Here is a 25,405-nt window from a genome sequence, read left to right as displayed (position 1 = left end):
ACGTGTTAAGTAAAAAATAGATAAGTAAAACATTTTTAATTTTTTTAAAGTAACAAATAATTAAACAGCAGCAGTAAAATAACAATAGTGAGGATATATACAGGGGGTACCAGTACAGAGTCAATGTGGAGGATATATACAGGGGGTACCAGTACAGAGTCAATGTGGAGGCTATATACAGGGGGTACCAGTACAGAGTCAATGTGGAGGCTATATACAGGGGGTACCGGTACAGAGTCAATGTGGAGACTATATACAGGGTGTACCAGTACAGAGTCAATGTGGAGGATATATACAGGGGGTATCGGTACAGAGTCAATGTGGAGGATATATACAGGGGTACCGGTACAGAGTCAATGTGGAGACTATATACAGGGGGTACCGGTACAGAGTCAATGTGGAGGACTATATACAGGGGTACCAGTACAGAGTCAATGTGGAGGCTATATACAGGGGGTACCGTACAGAGTCAATGTGGAGGCTATATACAGGGGGTACCGGTACAGAGTCAATGTGGAGGCTATATACAGGGGTACCGGTACAGAGTCAATGTGGAGGCTATATACAGGGGTACAGTACAGAGTCAATGTGGAGGATATATACAGGGGGTACCGGTACAGAATTAATGTGGAGGCTATATACAGGGGTACCAGTACAGAGTCAATGTGGAGGCTATATACAGGGGGTACCGGTACAGAGTCAATGTGGAGGCTATATACAGGGGTACTGGTACAGAGTCAATGTGGAGGCTATATACAGGGGTACCGGTACAGAGTCAATGTGGAGGCTATATACAGGGGGTACTGGTACAGAGTCAATGTGGAGACTATATACAGGGTACCGGTACAGAGTCAATGTGGAGGCTATATACAGGGGGTACCGGTACAGAGTCAATGTGGAGGCTATATACAGGGGGTACTGGTACAGAGTCAATGTGGAGGCTATATACAGGGGTACAGTACATAATTAATGTGGAGGCTATATACAGGGGTACGGTACAGAGTCAATGTGGAGGATATATACAGGGGTACCGGTACAGAGTCAATGTGGAGGCTATATACAGGGGGTACTGGTACAGAGTCAATGTGGAGACTATATACAGGGGGTACCGGTACAGAGTCAATGTGGAGGACTATATACAGGGGTACTGGTACAGAGTCAATGTGGAGGCTATATACAGGGGGTACCAGTACAGAGTCAATGTGGAGGATATATACAGGGGTACCGGTACAGAGTCAATGTGGAGGATATATACAGGGGTACCGGTACAGAGTCAATGTGGAGACTATATACAGGGTACCGGTACAGAGTCAATGTGGAGGCTATATACAGGGGTACCAGTACAGAGTCAATGTGGAGGCTATATACAGGGGGGTACATAATTATGTGGAGGATATATACAGGGTACACAGAGTCAATGTGGAGGCTATATACAGGGGGTACGGTACAGAGTCAATGTGGAGGCTATATACAGGGGTACCAGTACAGAGTCAATGTGGAGGCTATATACAGAGGGGTATACAGGGGTACCAGTACAGAGTCAATGTGGAGATATATACAGGGGTACCGGTACAGAGTCAATGTGGAGGCTATATACAGGGGTACTGGTACAGAGTCAATGTGGAGACTATATACAGGGGTACCGGTACAGAGTCAATGTGGAGGCTATATACAGGGGTACCGGTACAGAGTCAATGTGGAGGCTATATACAGGGGTACCGGTACAGAGTCAATGTGGAGGCTATATACAGGGGGTACCGGTACAGAGTCAATGTGGAGGCTATATACAGGGGTACCGGTACAGAGTCAATGTGGAGGCTATATACAGGGGTACCGGTACAGAGTCAATGTGGAGACTATATACAGGGTACGGTACAGAGTCAATGTGGAGGCTATATACAGGGGTACCAGTACAGAGTCAATGTGGAGGCTATATACTATACAGAGTCAATGTGGAGGCTATATACAGGGGGTACATAATCAATGTGGAGGCTATATACAGGGGTACCGGTACATAGTCAATGTGGAGGATATGGAGGGGGTACTATACAGAGTCAATGTGGAGGCTATATACAGGGGTACATAATCAATGTGGAGACTATATACAGGGGTACCGGTACAGAGTCAATGTGGAGGATATATACAGGGGGGTACCAGTACAGAGTCAATGTGGAGGCTATATACAGGGGTACCGGTACAGAATCAATGTGGAGGCTATATACAGGGGTACCGGTACAGAGTCAATGTGGAGGATATATACAGGGGTACCGGTACAGAGTCAATGTGGAGGCTATATACAGGGGCACCGGTACAGAGTCAATGTGGAGGCTATATACAGGGGTACCAGTACAGAGTCAATGTGGAGGCTATATACAGGGGGTACCGGTACAGAGTCAATGTGGAGGATATATACAGGGGTATATACAGAGTCAATGTGGAGGATATATACAGGGGGTACCAGTACAGAGTCAATGTGGAGGCTATATACAGGGGGTACCTGGTACAGAGTCAATGTGGAGGATATATACAGGGGGTACCAGTACAGAGTCAATGTGGAGGCTATATACAGGGGTACCGGTACAGAGTCAATGTGGAGGATATATACAGGGGGTACCGGTACAGAGTCAATGTGGAGGCTATATACAGGGGTACCGGTACAGAGTCAATGTGGAGGATATATACAGGGGGTACCTGGTACAGAGTCAATGTGGAGGATATATACAGGGGTACCGGTACAGAGTCAATGTGGAGGCTATATACAGGGGGTACCGGTACAGAGTCAATGTGGAGGCTATATACAGGGGGTACTGGTACAGAGTCAATGTGGAGGATATATACAGGGGTACCGGTACAGAGTCAATGTGGAGGCTATATACAGGGGGTACCGGTACAGAGTCAATGTGGAGACTATATACAGGGGTACCGGTACAGAGTCAATGTGGAGGATATATACAGGGGTACCGGTACAGAGTCAATGTGGAGGCTATATACAGGGGGTACCGGTACAGAGTCAATGTGGAGGCTATATACAGGGGGTACCGGTACAGAGTCAATGTGGAGGATATATACAGGGGGTACCGGTACAGAGTCAATGGAGGCTAGGCTAGGGGTATACAGAGTCAATGTGGAGGCCAGGGGGTACCGGTACAGAGTCAATGTGGAGGCTATATACAGGGGTACCGGTACAGAGTCAATGTGGAGGCTATATACAGGGGGTACCGGTACAGAGTCAATGTGGAGGCTATATACAGGGGTACCGGTACAGAGTCAATGTGGAGGCTATATACAGGGGGGTACAGAGTCAATGTGGAGGCTATATACAGGGGTACCGGTACAGAGTCAATGTGGAGGATATATACAGGGGGTACCGGTACAGAGTCAATGTGGAGGCTATATACAGGGGTACCGGTACAGAGTCAATGTGGAGGCTATATACAGGGGTACCGGTACAGAGTCAATGTGGAGGCTATATACAGGGGGTACCGGTACAGAGTCAATGTGGAGGCTATATACAGGGGTACCGGTACAGAGTCAATGTGGAGGATATATACAGGGGTACCGGTACAGAGTCAATGTGGAGGCTATATACAGGGGTACCGGTACAGAGTCAATGTGGAGGCTATATACAGGGGTACCGGTACAGAGTCAATGTGGAGGCTATATACAGGGGGTACCGGTACAGAGTCAATGTGGAGGCTATATACAGGGGGTACCGGTACAGAGTCAATGTGGAGGCTATAAACAGGGGGTACCAGTACAGAGTCAATGTGGAGGCTATATACAGGGGGTACCTGGTACAGAGTCAATGTGGAGGATATATAGGGGTACCAGTACAGAGTCAGGCTATATACAGAGGGTACCGGTACAGAGTCAATGTGGAGGATATATACAGGGGTACCGGTACAGAGTCAATGTGGAGGCTATATACAGGGGGGGTACAGAGTCAATGTGGAGGATATATACAGGGGGTACCGGTACAGAGTCAATGTGGAGGCTATATACAGGGGTACCGGTACAGAGTCAATGTGGAGGCTATATACAGGGGGTACCGGTACAGAGTCAATGTGGAGACTATATACAGGGGGTACCGGTACAGAGTCAATGTGGAGGATATATACAGGGGTACCGGTACAGAGTCAATGTGGAGGCTATATACAGGGGTACCGGTACAGAGTCAATGTGGAGACTATATACAGGGGTACCGGTACAGAGTCAATGTGGAGGCTATATACAGGGGTACCGGTACAGAGTCAATGTGGAGGCTATATACAGGGGGTACCGGTACAGAGTCAATGTGGAGGCTATATACAGGGGGAGGTACAGAGTCAATGTGGAGGCTATATACAGGGGTACCGGTACAGAGTCAATGTGGAGGCTATATACAGGGGTACCGGTACAGAGTCAATGTGGAGGCTATATACAGGGGTACCGGTACAGAGTCAATGTGGAGGATATATACAGGGGGTACCGGTACAGAGTCAATGTGGAGACTATATACAGGGGTACCGGTACAGAGTCAATGTGGAGGCTATATACAGGGGTACCAGTACAGAGTCAATGTGGAGGCTATATACAGGGGTACCGGTACAGAGTCAATGTGGAGGCTATATACAGGGGTACCGGTACAGAGTCAATGTGGAGGCTATATACAGGGGTACCGGTACAGAGTCAATGTGGAGGATATATACAGGGGGTACCGGTACAGAGTCAATGTGGAGGCTATATACAGGGGTACCGGTACAGAGTCAATGTGGAGGCTATATACAGGGGTACCGGTACAGAGTCAATGTGGAGGATATATACAGGGGTACCGGTACAGAGTCAATGTGGAGGCTATATACAGGGGGTACCGGTACAGAGTCAATGTGGAGGCTATATACAGGGGTACCGGTACAGAGTCAATGTGGAGGATATATACAGGGGGTACCTGGTACAGAGTCAATGTGGAGGCTATATACAGGGGGTACCGGTACAGAGTCAATGTGGAGACTATATACAGGGGTACCGGTACAGAGTCAATGTGGAGGATATATACAGGGGTACCGGTACAGAGTCAATGTGGAGGATATATACAGGGGGTACCGGTACAGAGTCAATGTGGAGGCTATATACAGGGGGTACCGGTACAGAGTCAATGTGGAGGATATATCAACCGGTACAGAGTCAATGTGGAGGATATATACAGGGGTACCGGTACAGAGTCAATGTGGAGGCTATATACAGGGGTACCGGTACAGAGTCAATGTGGAGGCTATATACAGGGGTACCAGTACAGAGTCAATGTGGAGGCTATATACAGGGGGTACCGGTACAGAGTCAATGTGGAGGATATATACAGGGGTACCGGTACAGAGTCAATGTGGAGGATATATACAGGGGTACCGGTACAGAGTCAATGTGGAGGATATATACAGGGGTACCAGTACAGAGTCAATGTGGAGGCTATATACAGGGGGTACCTGGTACAGAGTCAATGTGGAGGATATATACAGGGGGTACCGGTACAGAGTCAATGTGGAGGCTATATACAGGGGTACCGGTACAGAGTCAATGTGGAGGATATATACAGGGGTACCGGTACAGAGTCAATGTGGAGGCTATATACAGGGGTACCGGTACAGAGTCAATGTGGAGGATATATACAGGGGTACCGGTACAGAGTCAATGTGGAGACTATATACAGGGGTACCGGTACAGAGTCAATGTGGAGGCTATATACAGGGGTACCGGTACAGAGTCAATGTGGAGACTATATACAGGGGGTACCGGTACAGAGTCAATGTGGAGGATATATACAGGGGTACCGGTACAGAGTCAATGTGGAGGCTATATACAGGGGTACCGGTACAGAGTCAATGTGGAGACTATATACAGGGGGTACCGGTACAGAGTCAATGTGGAGGATATATACAGGGGTACCGGTACAGAGTCAATGTGGAGGCTATATACAGGGGGTACCGGTACAGAGTCAATGTGGAGGCTATATACAGGGGGTACCGGTACAGAGTCAATGTGGAGGCTATATACAGGGGGTACCGGTACAGAGTCAATGTGGAGGCTATATACAGGGGGTACCGGTACAGAGTCAATGTGGAGGCTATATACAGGGGTACCGGTACAGAGTCAATGTGGAGGCTATATACAGGGGTACCGGTACAGAGTCAATGTGGAGGCTATATACAGGGGGTACCGGTACAGAGTCAATGTGGAGGCTATATACAGGGGGTACCGGTACAGAGTCAATGTGGAGGCTATATACAGGGGGTACCGGTACAGAGTCAATGTGGAGGCTGTATACAGGGGGTACCGGTACAGAGTCAATGTGGAGGCTATATACAGGGGGTACCGGTACAGAGTCAATGTGGAGGCTATATACAGGGGTACCGGTACAGAGTCAATGTGGAGGCTATATACAGGGGTACCGGTACAGAGTCAATGTGGAGGCTATATACAGGGGGTACCGGTACAGAGTCAATGTGGAGGCTATATACAGGGTACCGGTACAGAGTCAATGTGGAGGATACAGGGGTACCGGTACAGAGTCAATGTGGAGGCTATATACAGGGGGTACCGGTACAGAGTCAATGTGGAGGCTATATACAGGGGGTACCGGTACAGAGTCAATGTGGAGGCTATATACAGGGGGTAGTACAGAGTCAATGTGGAGGCTATATACAGGGGGTACCGGTACAGAGTCAATGTGGAGGCTATATACAGGGGGTACCGGTACAGAGTCAATGTGGAGGCTATATACAGGGGTACCGGTACAGAGTCAATGTGGAGGCTATATACAGGGGGTACCAGTACAGAGTCAATGTGGAGGCTATATACAGGGTACCGGTACAGAGTCAATGTGGAGGCTATATACAGGGGTACCGGTACAGAGTCAATGTGGAGGCTATATACAGGGGTACCGGTACAGAGTCAATGTGGAGGATATATACAGGGGTACCGGTACAGAGTCAATGTGGAGACTATATACAGGGGTACCGGTACAGAGTCAATGTGGAGGCTATATACAGGGGTACCGGTACAGAGTCAATGTAGAGACTATATACAGGGGTACCGGTACAGAGTCAATGTGGAGGATATATACAGGGGTACCGGTACAGAGTCAATGTGGAGGCTATATACAGGGGTACCGGTACAGAGTCAATGTGGAGGCTATATACAGGGGTACCGGTACAGAGTCAATGTGGAGGATATATACAGGGTGTACCGGTACAGAGTCAGTGTGGAGACTATATACAGGGGTACCGGTACAGAGTCAATGTGGAGGCTATATACAGGGGTACCGGTACAGAGTCAATGTGGAGGCTATATACAGGGGTACCGGTACAGAGTCAATGTGGAGGGTACAGAGTCAGTGTGGAGACTATATACAGGGGTACCGGTACAGAGTCAATGTGGAGGCTATATACAGGTGTACCGGTACAGAGTCAATGTGGAGGCTATATACAGGGGTACAGGTACAGAGTCAGTGTGGAGACTATATACAGGGGTACCGGTACAGAGTCAATGTGGAGGCTATATACAGGGGTACCGGTACAGAGTCAATGTAGAGACTATATACAGGGGTACCGGTACAGAGTCAATGTGGAGGATATATACAGGGGTACCGGTACAGAGTCAATGTGGAGGCTATATACAGGGGTACCGGTACAGAGTCAATGTGGAGGCTATATACAGGGGTACCGGTACAGAGTCAATGTGGAGGCTATATACAGGGGTACCGGTACAGAGTCAATGTGGAGGATATATACAGGGGTACCGGTACAGAGTCAATGTGGAGGATATATACAGGGGTACCGGTACAGAGTCAATGTGGAGGCTATATACAGGGGTACCGGTACAGAGTCAATGTGGAGGATATATACAGGGGGTACCGGTACAGAGTCAATGTGGAGGCTATATACAGGGGTACCGGTACAGAGTCAATGTGGAGGATATATACAGGGGGTACCGGTACAGAGTCAATGTGGAGGCTATATACAGGGGGTACCGGTACAGAGTCAATGTGGAGGCTATATACAGGGGTACCGGTACAGAGTCAATGTGGAGGCTATATACAGGGGTACCGGTACAGAGTCAATGTGGAGGATATATACAGGGGTACCGGTACAGAGTCAATGTGGAGGCTATATACAGGGGTACCGGTACAGAGTCAATGTGGAGGATATATACAGGGGTACCGGTACAGAGTCAATGTGGAGGCTATATACAGGGTACCGGTACAGAGTCAATGTGGAGGATATATACAGGGGTACCGGTACAGAGTCAATGTGGAGGATATATACAGGGGTACCGGTACAGAGTCAATGTGGAGGCTATATACAGGGGTACCGGTACAGAGTCAATGTGGAGGATATATACAGGGGTACCGGTACAGAGTCAATGTGGAGGCTATATACAGGGGTACCGGTACAGAGTCAATGTGGAGGATATATACAGGGGTACCGGTACAGAGTCAATGTGGAGGATATATACAGGGGTACCGGTACAGAGTCAATGTGGAGGCTATATACAGGGGTACCGGTACAGAGTCAATGTGGAGGATATATACAGGGGTACCGGTACAGAGTCAATGTGGAGGATATATACAGGGGTACCGGTACAGAGTCAATGTGGAGGATATATACAGGGGTACCGGTACAGAGTCAATGTGGAGGATATATACAGGGGTACCGGTACAGAGTCAATGTGCGGTTGCACCGGTTTGTCGAGGTAATTGTGGTAATAAGGCTTGCTAAGGATATAGCCACCTCATTCCTGTAATCCTCTGCAAACAAACAGTTGCCGCATTGGAACTCCGGATGATCAATATTGTCCGGTACAAGACTCCAGGCGAAGCGGGCTCCATTACAACCTAGCTAGCCAACTAGCTGGTAGCAGGTGTTGACAAAAACACTTACGAACAAAATAAAACAGGCAAAAAAATACAGGTTGAGGCGCAGGAGGTATCCGAGTTTGTGACAGGGATGATCATGCTGTTTAATCAGCTTCTTGATATGACACACCTGTGAGGTGGATGGATCATCTTGGCAAAGGAGAAATGGTAATTAACAGGGATGTAAACAAATGTATGCACAACATTTGAGAGAAATAAGCTTTTTGTGCATCTGGAACATTTCTGGTATCTTTAGTTTCAGCTCATGACACATGGGACCAACACTACATGTTGCAGTTATATTTTTATTCAGTATAGTTGATGACCACTGCAGGATAACATGCTCATTCCCATTCCATAGACTACTTATACTCTGAAACTCATTTATTCATCACACTTTGCAATAAATGTTGCATAGTCACTTAAAAGAGAAAAAGCCTTTGAGATGAGAAGCTGAATTTAAGAGGGCTTCTCACTCCAGCGCACAGGAGTTCTCTGCCTTTGTGATCCTCTTTGAACACAATCTACCCAATTTGTCTGCTGCTTATTTATTGAGTCGGCATGTGTAAGGAAATTGGTTGGGAAGCTGGCAAAGCTCAGGCAACACAGGGATGGGCTTACCTTTTCAAAAGATTATTCTCGAGGACTATTAAAGGATGTGTCTTTTGGACATGGTTGGATATAAGGAATAGATGACTATCATACTTCATTATTACAGAACTGCTTATTTGCTGACGCTGAGTTCTCAAGTTCCTGTACTGCTCAGCAGGGGGTTGTCCAGAGCAGTTTCCATGGTTACTGGATTCTCTCTTTCTTTCTCTCTCTCGGAGGACCTGAGCCCTAGGACCGTGCCCCAGGACTACCTGACATGATGACTCCTTGCTGTCCCCAGTCCACCTGACTGTGCTGCTGCTCCAGTTTCAACTGTTCTGCCTTATTATTATTCGACCATGCTGGTCATTTATGAACATTTGAACATCTTGGCCATGTTCTGTTATAATCTCCACCCGGCACAGCCAGAAGAGGACTGGCCACCCCACATAGCCTGGTTCCTCTCTAGGTTTCTTCCTAGGTTTTGGCCTTTCTAGGGAGTTTTTCCTAGCCACCGTGCTTCTACACCTGCATTGCTTGCTGTTTGGGGTTTTAGGCTGGGTTTCTGTACAGCACTTTGAGATATCAGCTGATGTACGAAGGGCTATATAAATAAATACATTTGATTTGATGGACGTCTGGGCCGTTGGACCTGACCGTGTCCCCGCCCTGTTTCCAGACAGGATGGAGGGGGTTAGAAGGAGTGTGGTGCACACTCCAGATGTGAGGGACAGTTAAGAGAATTTGGTTCCCTTTTGGTTTCTCCAGTTTCATCTAATGCACAGGTCCACTCACTGCCCCACCCTCGTGTATCCCAAGGTGCCTTTCCTCCTTGGGTCTTGTCCAACTGTCCTGTACAAGTTTGTTTTCTCTTTACAAGTGGGAACCTCCATCGAAGTCACTCAGAACAGTCCCAATCGAAGTAATTTCAGTCCTCAGTTTATGAAATTACTCTGTGTGTGTTCAAGTGTGCAGACTCAAGACGTATGGTAGTGTTTATGCAAACAGAAAATAAAATACAGCCTACATACGGTATGCCTTTGTTTGCGAGGCTGTAATCCCACTATGATCATGAGCACTATTGGGGATTCTTTAAGGTTGGAAAAGCTAACGAACAACCCTGCCACTTGGTCATAATAGTATTTTGGGGGAAATAAAAATAAAGTTGTTTTTAAGGCATAAGCCTTGGTAGCGCGTCAACCACTGCAATGGTAATTAGTGAATGTTCCAGTGTTGACAGACGATACTAGGCTGCTACTATTCCAGATGTTTCTCTGTCTTTTTCTGAATGGTTCCTGTTGTGGCCATTTTAATCACCGAGGGCCAAGGGGAATTTTAAAGAACTCTTTGTAAAGTATTACATGAAATACTGACGAGGAGAATACGGTTATATTTAGCCCTAAAGTATGTGTGAATGTCAGTGGGGTGCCAATTACAGACAGTTTTGGGGGAAAAAGCTTTCTGAAGATCGTTAGTCACACGGTCGATCCAGTATTCCCTAAGAAGTCCTAACCTTGACACTGATTACATATGGATCGATGAGAGGGATGGGTACAAAGAGACAGCGCGGGTCAGAGAGACAAAACGAGAGGACAGACAGGCTGCTCTCCATCATCTCAGTTGACTCTAAAGTAAAGTGAGTGAAAGACAGATGTTGTTCTCCCATCTGTGCACGCGCGTGTTCTTTCCCTTCCAGCACTCCTTGACTTTTACCAGGAGTTTAGGTTTCAGGCCTAGGGGTCCCAGCCTTCCCATTCCAAGCCCATGGAGAGGAGGCGGAGTGCAGAACCTGTCTCCAGGAATAAAAGGGGAGTCTGCTGAAGGCGTGCAGGCGCCGCTGAGAGCCGGAGCATTGTTACGTATCGCCGGCAGGACAGTGAGCTCTGTGGAGTCAGAGCCATCAGTGCAGAGTTTTGGTGACCAGCAGCACGACGGGCCGGGTGTTACTGGCACTCTTTTAACAGCAGCATGGAACAGCACCAAATGCCCTTTAAAGAGCTCCAGTTTCCCGCACTCGCTATTCACTTACAGCACCAGCAGCTGTGCAGCAGTGCTTTCTCACCCCCCCCCTTCTGTTTGCATATATATATGTGCTAATGTACGTGTGTGGGTATTAAAGTATCACTGCAACAGTGTGTCTCCAGGTTTGGATGGGTCCCTCAGGGCCACTACAATGAAACTAGATGCTCATATGGGTTTGGCAGGTGAAGAAGAGAGAGAATGAGAGTGAGAGACAGCAAGAGTGCTAGAAAGGAAGTAGAGTGGATAGGGGATTGAACCATTATTTCCCCTCTCTCAGCAGGTGGGAGGGAATTAGAGGAAATCCTTAGCCACGCTTAGACCCATCCTCTTCATCTTAACACTGTTTCCTGTGGAGTCTATAAGCTCTTAAACAGAATAACAGACACCATGTTTCCTGTGGAGTCTAAACTCCAACAGAATAATGGACAGAGCTATAGTATGAGGGCTGCACAACAGGAAAGAACACCAGGGCCTTGTAACCCCATAAAGGCCTTACATTTGGCGCAGAGGGTTGCCTGCATACCAGAGACCACCCGTTGACAGTGCTTTGTGTGATCACATAAAAACAAAGAAATACACACACCATCAGCCACCTTACAAAGCGACAAAAGGGTCAACGTATTTATTAACAAGTTGCAAATATGACAGTCTCGATTTCATATAATATAGAAAAAGAAACAGTAACACTTGTGATTTGATCTGTAACGACCTTGCCAGTGATTGATTGTGTTAGGGCAAGGTGATGACTGATTTTGACCTCTCTCGTTGGATGATATGGTTTCCCGTATGATGTCATTGTCGTCTCCAGTTCTAATAATGACATTCTGCCTACAGACCAGGCTGGGGTCAATTCTGTTTCAATTCCTGCCCATTCCAGGGAGCACATAATTCATTTTTTATTCATGAAAAAAATCCTAATTGAAAATGACTGACTACTTAACTCGTCTATATTTCATATGGAATCGAGTCCAACCCTGTAAACGCAGCCTGAGAGGGCCTTGCCAGGTGGCAGTGCATAGGTGAGCTGTTCTTCGGACCCTAGCAGTGAACGTCCTATGCAGGGTTCCATTTCTGAAAGATCCTTCCCTCCAACCTACATAACAAAGGCTGCATTTACACAGGCAGCCCAATTGAGATCTTTTTTCACTAACTGGTCTTTTGACCAATCAAATCTTTTCACAAGACAAATTAGTGGAACAAATATCAGAAGTGGGCTGCCTGTGTAAAAGCAGCCTACTTTCCCCTAACTAATTTGAAGGGCCTGGATAGGTACACCAATATGGTAGGCTAGGTTAAGATTACTCCATATTCTTTAATTTTCCCATCGTGAACAGAAGTGAGAAAAGTTTTGTTGTGGGAGCCCAGCAAGAGAGAGCAGTGACGCCTATCTGAAACTGGTTAGTGTTCATTACAGTACACAAAGGAAAACTATTTAAAAACTTTCGCAATAGAACACAAATTAGCATTTGGAATTTGAAGTCCAGTCAGTCTCAACATTTTAGTATGTTTTCTTCTATTTCTCCCCAAATGAACACAACCCTAATACCTTACTAATGGACAGGAAGATAAGTGGATACAGGTGTACAGTAAGTATGCACCTCCATGAAAACAGTAAAAAATAAATAAAAAAAATACAAAAATTAAGCAACAGTCAAAATGTCATCCAAAAAAAAAGGTAGAAAGAACTAAAAAAGCTGATTATGACATTCAGTTGAAGTGTAGTTGATGATGAGGGAAGCAGCGGGTGAGGCTGTAACCATAGCGTGGTGTCTCATCTTGTAATACTGAGCCACCGGAACAACACTTAAATACTGATCCGTTAATGCTGGAACTGTAACTACTAACCAAATGGGCCTTTCACTGAGAAACAGTGGACCAGTAAGCTTTCACATTGTAATACCAATTTGGGTTTAATAACACAAACCAAACAGGATATAACTGAAATATGGTTTAATATTGTAATATGACTTACTACAATCTGACTGAAATATTGGACCCCTTGGGTTTTTATTGAAATACTTGACAAGTGGCGAATTATTCTGAACACTTGAGTGTGAACGGGAACACTATTCCCAGACCATTGGTTCTCTCTCTCTCTCTGTAATACTGATCTGTTGGGGCTTCATCTTGTGATACTTGGTCATGTTCATTAGAGCACACAAAGGAAAACATAAAAAATAAAAATTTCACGACACAAAAATCTGACTGAAATATTGGACATAAATGATAATACTGACTTGGACTTGGGCTTATATTAAAGGCATACTGGAAATACTAGGGTCTCAGGTTTGAGGGATATCTACTCAACAACTAATGACACCTCAGTGAGTCATTGAGGAAGCACATTGTGGTGAACTAGAACAATTGCACCAATTCTCAGCCTATTTATAAATAAATTAAACCTAAATAAAATAATCCAGGCCTCTTGTCTTGCTGGATATTAACATCTGTAATGATAATCTCAAAATGCAGGGCAGCCTCAAAAAGGCCTGCTGATATGGAAGCGATAAGGGGGAGAGACAAAGGTTTAAAAAAAGGCCTTGTGTGGGTCTGAGGTGGGATATGTACTGTATGCCGATACCCGGATGGAGGGAGGCTCGCCAATGCCCGGATGGGGGGTTGCTGCAGCATGGTAATGATCTTTGATATTTACATTGTTTTGTGAATACATTCAGGCAGTACAGGGAGAAGGCCTCTGCTCCCCCCTTTGTAACGAGGTACGTACGTTTGGCACTGCTGTAACCATCTGTCACTCTCTTCTGCAGATTGTCCGCCTCTACAGCCGTCCGTCAGGCCTTCCATCCTCTGCCATCCATCATCATCCTCTTCCATATCACTTGTTCGTTCACGTGATTTTCAGGGGTATTGAAGCGGTAAACATGGTTGTCGGATCGTCCGTTGACTGTCCTGAAGATGTCCGATCCAGGCCTATGTCTCTCTTGACACAGGAGCCTCTGGGTCAGAAGGCAAGTATGTGCGTCTCTCCACTGAGTCGTCCGTTTAAATCTTCTCTTCATAAAAACTTAGGCAGTATACAGACCACCAGGGTCTGGGTCCCCCCCCCACCCCACCCAGGTTAATTCCCAGAATCCTCTGTTCTGTGGTTCTTTGGAAAAAGGGGACAGTTAGACTCAAATGCCGTTGGTCAGGTCCGTGATAACGTTGGCCTTCACCAGCTTGCGGAGGAACTCCTTCTCCTTGGATATGTTGTGTGTCCAGGACTGGGGAGATGAAGGGGAACAAGATGAGAAACAAGAAGATCAGTGGGGGTCAGGGTCAAAGACAAGAACCGGGTCTCAACAACCTATGAAGGAAATGTTTTTGATAAAAGAACAAATGGAGTTTATACAAAGAAGCCTGGAATATTTCAACTTTTGAGAATCTCTTATAAAATGGGTTAAAGTTACCCTAGGTGTAAAATAGTAAAAAATGTCTACATCTCATAAACTGTCAAGAGGAGTAAAACAAGGTTGTCCACTATCGGCATATCTATTTATTATTGCCATCGAAATGTTAGCTGTTAAAATTAGATCCAACATATTAAGGGACTAGAAATCCAGGGCTTAAAAACAAAGGTGTTTTTACTCTGATTCATGTTTTCATTTAAAACCACAATTAGAATCCCCCAAGGCCTCATATAGGATCCTCTCTGGATAACTGTACTATATTACATATTGGATCACAAAAAAAATGCTACTTTTGCATTACTGTGACCAATAAAATGGTCTGACGGAGATGTGGACATACTCGGTATGCAAATCCCCAAAGAAAAAAATTCTCACTCCAATACATTTTAATAGAAAGTTGGCAAAAATAGATACGATCTTGCTACCATGAAAAAGAAAATACCTGTCTATTTGTGGAAAAATCACCCTGATTAACTCTTTAGTCATATCACAGTTTACCTATTTGCTTATGGTTTTGTCAACACCTAGCAACCTGCTTTTTAAATTATATGAGCAAAATATATGACATTTTATTTGGAATGGCAAGCCAGACAAAATTAAAAGGGCCTATTTATAAAATGAATATGAATTCAGAGGGTAGAAATTATTAAATCATTAGACCTCTCACTAAAGGCATCAGTCACACAAATGTTATACTTAAATCCGAAATGGTTCTCCAGTAAATTAGTAAGAATGTCTCACCCCATGTTCAAGAATGGCCTTTTTCCCGCAATTCAGATTACTCACTTTCAGTTATTTGAAAACAAAATCTCCAAAATATAATTATTTTTTAAACAAGCCATAGAAAGTTGGTTGCAATTTCAGTTTAATCCACCTGAAAACACAAACCAAATAATACAACAAATATTGTGGTTTAACTCAAATATACTAATTGATAAAAATAAAAGTATAATTTTTGTAAATTATATCATAAATAGGACTGGTGGAGTTATGTCATTTAGTCATATGGAAATGTCTGCTCTACCCAAATTTACAACCAACTAATTGCAGCATTACCACAAAAATGGAAGAGGCAAGTGGAAGGCGGTAAGGAACTTGTCTGTCTGTCCTGCATTAAAGAACAGAAATAGTTATAGAAAATGGGGATAAATAAAAATATATAACAGTTTCATTTAAGGACCAAAAAATTGACAGCTGTGCCAAAAAATGACAAAATAGTTGGGAATGGATGTTGTTAAGAGATAGATGGGTTGAATGGAGCTGAAGGGTGGGACTAATAACAAGATAACCAATGTAAAACATACAGGGTCTGTAAAATGTATATAGGTTAAGCAACTATTGTGAAATAGCAGTTACAAATAGAAATCAAACTGGATGGACATCAGAAAAAGAGGAAGGACTACAAACAAACTAAATATAACTATTGTAAAATAGATGGTCTGTAAAATGTGTATAAGATATATCAACTGAAGCTAGAAGCCTAAGTGTTATAGTTTACTCCAGTTGGGGGAAGGGTGGTAGGGTTTGCATGGAATAATAAAGGTATATTCCAAAAAAAGTGTGTGTATGAATGAATGAATGAATGAATGAATGGAGCGAGACATATATCTCCCCAAAATATATGGGGGATTGGAAATGATGCAGACAATTACATTGATGGAAGCATTAATCTAGCCGCAATATTAAAGCTGATCCACCCCCCAATTAAAATGAATAAATAAAAGTGCGTTTGTTGTGAGTGTGTGTGTCTGTTTGTTTGTGTGAGAGTGGAGCCACATTGGGTCAGTTTCCTTCCCCACTGTGCTCCGGGCCCGCAGTCTAGTGTGTAACTAGAGTCCGGTATTCCTGTGGGAGGCTCTGGGGCCTGAGAGTGGGAGGACCTGGCTGGGTTGGGCTGAACCGGCCCCAAGGCCCTGCCTGGGTCCTGGCTGTGGGGCCGAGCCTCTCCTGAGAGCCACTGGCCTGTCTGAATTGGCCTGGCCCTGACTCTGTGACGGATCACACTCATACACAGAACCACACGGATCCATGGCTAGGGTTTCACTGCTTTACTACAGGGAGCAGGGCCGGGAGTGCCATGTGAGCAGTAACACCAGGGTGTGTGTGTGTCTTCAGGCCTTGTGGTCTGGGATGACGAGCTAGGTCAGAGAGAGGATGACGAGGATAACAACCTCTCTTTAACATGCTGGCATCTACAGAACACATACGAATGGTGTGTACAGACATACTGAACAGTGTGGCATTCTACAGTCACTCCTATTCGGTCCCTTCACACCGACATAAAGAAAGTTGAAGCACCTGGATCCATCCCGAGCTTAAGCCGAGTAGCCCTGTTTTATGAGGGGACTGGTTCAAGTCCGACAGTGAGTAAGGATACTACTGCATCTCACACACCCTGAGGTGACCCCAGCATATTACCACCAGTGGAAGGATATGACATGAGGGAGCGGAAGTCTTTCAGTGTTCCAATGGCGATATACCTACTAGATGAGGTTTCCATTGATTACATGAAAATAGTTCATTGGGAGTTCAGACAAAGGTTATCATTCTGAGTTCATACGTCAGCTGCCCTCTGTGACATCTGGCATAATAGAACACAGAGGCAGTCGGGAGTGGAGGATTAAAAGGCTCCATCTTGGGGTCATTTATTTGGTCCTAGTTGGAAGGGAGGAGGGGGATGAGAGAGCCAATCAAAAAAGGCACAGGGGGGAGCCAATATTAGCCTAATAGGTCTAGAGGGGAGCCAATATAGTCTCTCTAATCTGCACTTTCCTGAAAACAATATGGTGTGTTTGTCTACTGAGAATGCATTTTCACCTTCCTAGTTCTTTGACACGTGTAGACAATAAGAGGAAACACCACTCCAAGACTCATTTCAATGCAACAAAAAACAGGCACCTCTTTGATGGCGGACATCTTGACCGTCTCGTAGTAGTGCAAGGGCGCGTGGGGCGTGTTCATGTCGTAGCCGAAGCCGGCCACCGCCACCTCGTCACAGTTATGCAGGGCCATCGTTATGGCGACCGTACCCAGGGTTGGAATGTTCTGAAGAGGGAAAAGCACAAAAAGGCCATGTCACTTCTTTATAGTGTGTCGTACAGACAGCTGCCAAAATAAAGGAAAGTCTTAAGGAAATGAGGGATACAAAGTATATTAAAAACAGGTGCTTCCCCACAGGTGTGGTTCTTGAGTTAATTAAGCAATTTACATCCCATCATGCTAAGGGTCACGTATAAAAACACTCAGTTGCCCATGATTTTTGCTACCATTATTTGTGTGACTGTCCTTGTCTATCAGTGCTTTGTTACAAGTCCTGTAACAAGTCCGGTGCCTCCGGAGGCATGTAGAGACCAAATGCTGTACGGCCAATGCAGACATCGGGATTGACCATGCAGCGCCTTTCATTCACCAAACCTCAACCCAATTTGAACACGGGAAAATGGAAAATTCTGGAGGGGCGCCTGAGACAGCATTTTCCAACCAAACACCAAATTATGGAATTTCTCAAGGAAGAAAAGTGTCACACCCCTTCGATAGAGTTCCAGACACTTGTAGAATCTATGCCAAGGTGCTTTGAAGGTTTTCTGGCTCGTGATGGCCCAACGCCCTATTCAGACACTATGTTGGTGTTTCCTTTATTTTGGCGTTTACCTGTATATTGTATCTTATGTTGGGGTGCATTATAGTAACAAAGCATCATTATTAGGGGAGATGAGAGTGTAAACAAGCCAACACCCTTTCCTCTAATAGTAGTATGTAGTAAAAGCAAGCATTGAAAATGAAATAAAAACTGAAAATGTCTATATTAACATCATGTTTCTTTACTGCCACTATCTTGGCCCTAGTCTGTGACCGGTATGCACCACCCCACCTTTCCTCGTGTTCATGGCTTCGTCCTGGGCCGGAGTTGTTAACTTGTCTTGAGCTGAGAGTGATTAACAACTCGCTTAAACAGACGCACCCGCACAATGACACAGCGGTTTGAGAGGGCAGACCACTTCCTCAAACCCTAGGGCCTAATGGGGAGGAGATGGGGGGGCTCTAAACCATTACCTTGATTTTGAAGCCCTAAGGGTAGGTGTAGCTTAAGCCCCCCCCCCATCCCGCTGCGTGAGCCCGCAAACACACATATCATACAAACACACCGCACTAATCAGGGGAAAGGCGGGCATTTAGGGGAAGGATGTGTCAGGCTGTATCCTGTCTTGATCAGTATTATATGAGACCAACACCCCCAACACCAGGGCAACTCACATGTTCCACACATGTTCCTCCTGTACACCAAAGTTCAGCCAGGGGTGTCCTGATGGTCACCCCTTCAGGGTAGAAGGCTGTACACACTCCTTGTACCCCTTCCCATCCTTCTAATGCCTGTTGAAGCATGTTCCCTACCCCCTGCACTCCTATGTAGAACTTCATCAGCCTCTCAAGCTAGTCTGCTGCATAGTTCCAGTCCACGAGGGGTGACAGCATCTGCTGGTCTTTATCTAACCTATTCCCTTTGATCAAACAGCCATAGTCCTGGTAAATCAGGTAAGTGGCCTCATGAAGCCAATCAATGCGTCTGATTGATTAGTTACGTGCCAAGGAGAGAAGAAAAGCAGCAGAGCCTGCGGCAGTCCAGAATCTAAAATCTCATCTGATAACCAAAATGAAGAGTTAATGAGGTAATACGCCCAAAGCTTAATTTTACCTCCATAAATCTCTCCTTTTCATCGAGAGCAGGGGTCTGCAAACGTGTGGCTCTGGAGCCTTATGTGGCTCTTTAGTTACCCCTTTGTGGCTCCATGACAAACTATTCAACACAATTCTGTTTCCTTTAGTTTGAAATGCAGTCAGGTGCCCAATGTCTCTGTCTCGCTCTCTGAATCATGAGATTCATCCAATGCAGCTACTAGAGTACAAGGTTTTTGTAATCATTTGAAGAAATGTCTCTTGTCACTTGGGTTCCGGACCCTTGATCTAGAGAGATGTTTGCAGAGTTGTTATAACGATTTAATTTCCTGTGATGGCATGGCAAGGTGCTGCCTTGCAGCGGTTGTCATAGGAACAGGGGTTCTATTGGGAGCAAGGTTTGAGTTTGGGGCCTGAAGTGTGTCAAACACACTTTGGTTATGACCATGCAGTCGGTCATCAACTCCCGGGCTGCATATGGGTTGTGTACCGTTTTGTAGCATGTGTGTGAGAGTGTGTTAATGTTTGAAAGAAGGATTGTCAGGGTGTGCCTGTGTGTGTATTCTTGAACTTAATATACATGGGTGTGAGTAAGTCTATGCACTCTTGTAGGGAAAGGGGGATACCTAGTCAGTTGTACAACCGAATGTATTCAACTGAATGAGTCTTCCGCATTTAACCCAACCCCTCTGAATCAGAGGTGCGGGGGGCTCCCTTAATCAACATCCTCGCCTTCGGCGCCCGGGGAACAGTGGGTTAACTGCCTTGCTCAGGGGCAGAACGACAGATTTTTACCTCGTCTGCTCAAGGATTCGATCCAGCAACCTTTCGGTTACTGGCCCAACGCTCCTAACCGCCGCCCCAGGTACTGCTTGCGTGAATGCATGTTTGCATGTAGACTGCAAACCGAGTTTATCCACCATAAACCAGGTGACGGACATCATACTTTCCTCAAACGTCTACATGGCACCGTAGATGGGTTCTGCCAACATTCTGATGGTTCATCTCAGAACATTCCAATGCAGAAATTGTTAGATACATTTATATTTCTATCCAACTAGAGCGGGTTTCTGTCTGAGTGTCACTCACCCCTTTCCCCATGAGGCCGTTGTTGAGTGGCAGGCCGATGAACTGGAAGGCAGCCTCCTGGATGAAGTAGGGGTTGAGGATGCGCATCTCTGTGGGCTCCTTCGGGACGTAACGGGCCACTGACTTCCAGAAGCCCTCTGTACCACGCTAAGAGAGAGGGAGAAAAGAGGAGATTGTGAGTTTCAGGAGGCATTGAAAGTAACAATTTTCATTCAATTGATCATTTTGGGTGTAAAAAGGAGTACTTAAGTATGAGGTAGACAGAGATTTAAACAAAGAGATTATCTTCAATAACATTGACATAGAACCACAGGTCACGTCACCCAGAGAGGCCCACCTCCAAACTGTCTCCCGACATTGATTGGGAGAATGGCTCTGAGCCTTGGGGGTAACATGGAGGAAGGCCAATCTCGGTCATTAAATGTCACCCTTTTTACCTACCGTAGGGGGGGGGCTCAGGGATTATTCCCACAGATGTGTACATCGAGACCCAAACTGACACCAAAAATGCTAATCAAAGATCTTCATTGGACTTGATTGGCAGATTTCATTATCGTGGGGGACCTTAACTTTTTTGGGAACCGTGAGAGCAAGCTGCGTTCCTTTTCATTTCTAAAGACAAAGGAATTGTCCGGTTGAAACATTATTGAAGATTTGTTAAAAACACCCTAAAGATTGATTCTATATACCGTTTGACATGTTTCTACGAACTGTAATAACTTTGACTTTTCGTCTGAACTAATTGCTAGCGCACTGTGCATTTGGATTACTGGGCTAAATGCGCAAACAAAAAGGAGGTATTTGGACATAAATTATGGATTTTATCGAACAAAAAAAACATTTATTGTGGAACTGGGATTCCTGGGAGTGCATTCCGATGAAGATCAAAGGTAAGTGAATATTTATAATGCTATTTCTGAGTTTTGTGACACCTCTCCTTCTCTGGATAATGGCTGTATGTTTTTCTGTGACTTGGCGCTGACCTAACATAATCGCAAGGTGTGCTTTCGTGGTAAAGCCTTTTTGACATCAGACACAGAAGTTTATCTTTAAAATGGTGTATAATATTTGAATGTTTGAGGAATTTTAATTAGATTTCTGTTGTTTTGAATTTGGCGCCCTGCAATTTCACTGGCTGTTGGTTAGGTGGGACGCTAGCGGGGACGCTAACAAAAGTAATCTGAGGACCGTGATCCAGAATTAGTATCAACACATTGGCTATCCAACTCGCGGAAACTCCCTGCTTGACCACTGCTATACTTCTTTTCAATACAAGTATAAGGCCCTCCTCCTGCTGTCCTCCTTTTGGCAAATCTGACCATGACTACATTTTGCTCCTCCCCGCCTACAAAGACTCAAGAGGGAAGTTCCGGCTGTCAGGTCTGTACAATGCTGGTCAGACCAATAAGAATACCTGCTCCAAGACTGTTTTGATCACGTGGACTGCAACATGTTCCGGGTCACCTCTGGTGAGAACATCAATGAATACTCCAACTCAGTTACCGGATTCATTAAAAAAAGATATAGGATGTGATACCAATGGCATCTTTCAATTTTTTCTCTCCCAAATCAAAAAAATGTGGATTGATGACAGCCTTGTTGGGAAACTGAAGGAGACATGCTGCTTATAAACAGGGCAAGATGAGCAGGGACAATAGTATGGTTACACAGCACAAATACAACCTACGCACATTGATCAAGGTGGCGAGACATCCCTTTAGGGACAAAGTGGAGGAACACTTCAGCGGGTTGGACACGAGGCGTATGTGGCACGGCTAAGTATCATGGATTACAAAAAGAAAGCCAGCCACGTAGCGGACACCAATGCTGCCCTACTGGACGAGCTACAGTAAACACCGTTTTCTCACACTTCAAGCATATGACTGAGCTGCTGAGGAGTGTCCCGGAGGACAACGAGGGCTACATTCTTACGATCTCCACGGAGTTCGTTTGTAAGTCATTCAAGCGTGTTAATCCTCGTAAGGCTGCCGGCTCATTGTCTGACTTCATATGCTCTAGAATGCCAAAACATACTTCACTCAAGGCACATCTAAAGCCAGAAAATGAACATTCAAATCGGATTAGTACATTTAAAAAATAAAAAAAATTATACCTTCCAAATCCACAATAATATTTTAAAACGTTAGCCAAGTAGCTACGGCTAGCCCTAGTCCTCTGTATGTCAACATCCCTCATCAGGCATCATCAGGCGTGATGTCCCACACAAATTACAGTAGCTTTCTGACACAAACACTGGCTGACACTTGCCTGGCTGCTTGCCTGACTGACTGACTACCTGGCACACAGCCAAAGGGGTCAGCAGATGTAAATGGGAATCACCTGTTCAAATAGTCCTGCCCTGCCGCCTTTGATATTGGGAGGGGGGGGGGGGGGGCAATGAGAGAGGCAGTTGGGTGGCTTTGAGCAGCGTGTTTTCAACCAGGGGCCTCCGCCTCCTCGGCAAGCCGTGGCAGGAAAACCTAATCTCTCCTGTCAACATACTGCTTGTGTTTGGGTATCTGTTTGGCAGGAAGCGCTGCAGAAGCTGTAAGTAATGCTTTTTATTGTGGAGAGCAGGGACGGTGCCGACTCAAATACACCGTACAGACAAGAGTGTCATGTATGACGTAGGAGTCAGATAAATGAGTAATAAGAGAAAGTTCAGAAAGATACATCCAAGAGGACAGCTAATTAGCAGGTAACAGCACTGCTTTTCAATGCACACGGGTCATTTCCAATGAAGCTACTAGGCCTATAACATCAGATTAGATACAGGTTTCCATATCGAATTAAGTTCTATCACTCAGAAGCCAGAGAACAGTCTCTGAACAGGCCCCTGGGGGACAGGAAGTGATTTCCCCTGCGCTGTGACCCTTGGACCAGTCAGTCAGGAGAAACTCACCTGATGGTCTGTTATCTTTTCAAACAGGAAGGTACAGATTGAGCGAGTAGGACAGGATCACACGCCATACTAAACCTGAGTCAACCATACTTACACACAGATGAATGTGTGTGCACATACACACGGACGCACACACTGGGGTGAGCAGGAGTGTGTATGGCTTGTTGGGCGATGGCAGTGAGGAAATGGCTGTTTCCCTTCTCTCACGGCAGGTTTTTGGTTAAATTAGTCTAGATTATTCGATTGAAGTGTGTGCACGAGGCGGTGCACTGACGCTGGCACCTGTTAAAACAGCCCTTAATTGGAAAGGTAATTGTTTGCATAGCAGGGAGAGAGAATGGGAGTACGTTTAAGATTTCTCATCCAGACAAGGGCCTCAGATCAGGCCAAACTACCTCAGTTCCACCAGTGTTGACCTTGGTTTACCAGGTGACCATTTTTCAATGCCTAACAAAGGCTCATCAATTCCTCTTCCACAGCCCCAGCATCCACAAGTGTACGTACTCATTGTGGTGTTTGTATTGCATTTCCATGGCAAAAAGCACACCAACGTTTGGGTCCAAGGTTATTATAGTTGTGATTTTCTATTTGTTTTCAGACTTTTATTTGATATTCAGTTTCAGTTCGTTTTCAGACTTGATTCACTAGTTTCTATTCAGTTTCAGTTAACAAAAAAATTATTAAAAAACATTTTAGTTTCAGTTTTTTGTTTTAAGTGTTAGGGACAGAATGTAGGGAGACATAGGAGGCTAGGAACGATTTACACTACAATGATCTACACCTGCTCGTCGAACATCTCATTCCAAAATCATGGGCATTAATATGGAGTTGGTCCCCCCTTTGCAGCTATAATAGCCTCCACTCTTCTGGGAAGGCTTTCCACTAGATGTTGGAACATTGCTGCGGAGACATGCTTCCATTCAACCACAAGTGAGGTCAGGCACTGATGTTGGGTGATTAAGCCTGGCTCACAGATGGCGTTTCATTCATCCCAAAAGTGTTCGATAGGGTTGAGGTCAGGGCTCTGTGCAGGCCAGTCAAGTTCTTCCACACGATCAACAAACAATTTCTGTATGGACCTCGCTTTGTGCACAGGGGCATTGTCATGCTGAAACAGGAAACATCCTTCCACAAAGTTGGAAGCACAGAATCGTCTAGAATGTCACTGTATGCTGTAGCATTAAGATTTGCCTTCACTGGAACTAAGGGGTCTAGCCCGAAACATGAAAAACAGCCCCAGACCATTATTCCTCCTCCACCAAACTTTACAGTTGGCACTATGCAGTCGGGCAGCTCGCGGTCTCCTGGCATGCGCTAAACCCAGATTTGTCCGTCGGAATGCCAGATGGTGATTCATCCCTCCAGAGAAGGAGTTTTCACTGCTCCAGAGTTCAATGACGGCGAGCTTTACACCACTCCAGCCGACACATGCGCATGGTGATCTTAGGCTTGTGTGCGGCTGCTTGGCCATGGAAACCCCTTTCATGAAGCACCAGACGAACAGACAATTGTGCTGAAGTTGCTTCCAGAGGCAGTTTGGAACTTGGTAGGGAGTGTTGCAACCGAGGACAGACAAATTTGGGGAAAGGGGGATACCCCAAGGTCTCGTTCTGTGAGCTTGTGGCCTAACACTTTGCGGCTGAGCCATTGTTGCTCTTAGACGATTCCACTTCACAATAACAGCAATTACAGTTGACTGGTGCACGAACTGACTTGTTGGAAAGGTGGCATCCTATGACGGTGCCACATTGAAAGTCACAGAGTCCTTCAGTACGGGACATTCTACTGCCAATGTTTGTCTATGGAGATTGCATGGGTGTGTGCCAGATTTTA

General features: G+C 45.5%; 1 protein-coding gene across 6 annotated transcripts in view; it reads right to left on the bottom strand.

Annotated features, from left to right (window-relative positions):
* Window positions 1-14,618: 14,618 nt before the first annotated feature.
* The window catches only part of LOC115103268 (CMP-N-acetylneuraminate-beta-1,4-galactoside alpha-2,3-sialyltransferase-like), an 89,962-nt gene continuing 79,175 nt past the window's right edge, over window positions 14,619-25,405 (bottom strand). For all 6 annotated transcript variants that reach the window (XM_029624102.2, XM_029624103.2, XM_029624101.2 and 3 more), the window contains 3 exons: window positions 20,671-20,817; window positions 17,806-17,952; window positions 14,619-14,721 (listed from right to left, as the gene is read on the bottom strand). In XM_029624102.2, coding sequence (XP_029479962.1) covers window positions 14,632-14,721; window positions 17,806-17,952; window positions 20,671-20,817 — 384 coding nt within the window. In that variant the 3' untranslated portion in view covers window positions 14,619-14,631. The remainder of the gene's footprint in view (window positions 14,722-17,805; window positions 17,953-20,670; window positions 20,818-25,405) is intronic.

Source organism: Oncorhynchus nerka, linkage group LG20, assembly GCF_034236695.1.
Source record: "Oncorhynchus nerka isolate Pitt River linkage group LG20, Oner_Uvic_2.0, whole genome shotgun sequence".
Lineage (NCBI taxonomy): Eukaryota > Metazoa > Chordata > Actinopteri > Salmoniformes > Salmonidae > Oncorhynchus > Oncorhynchus nerka.
This window is presented reverse-complemented; position numbering and strand designations above follow the sequence as displayed.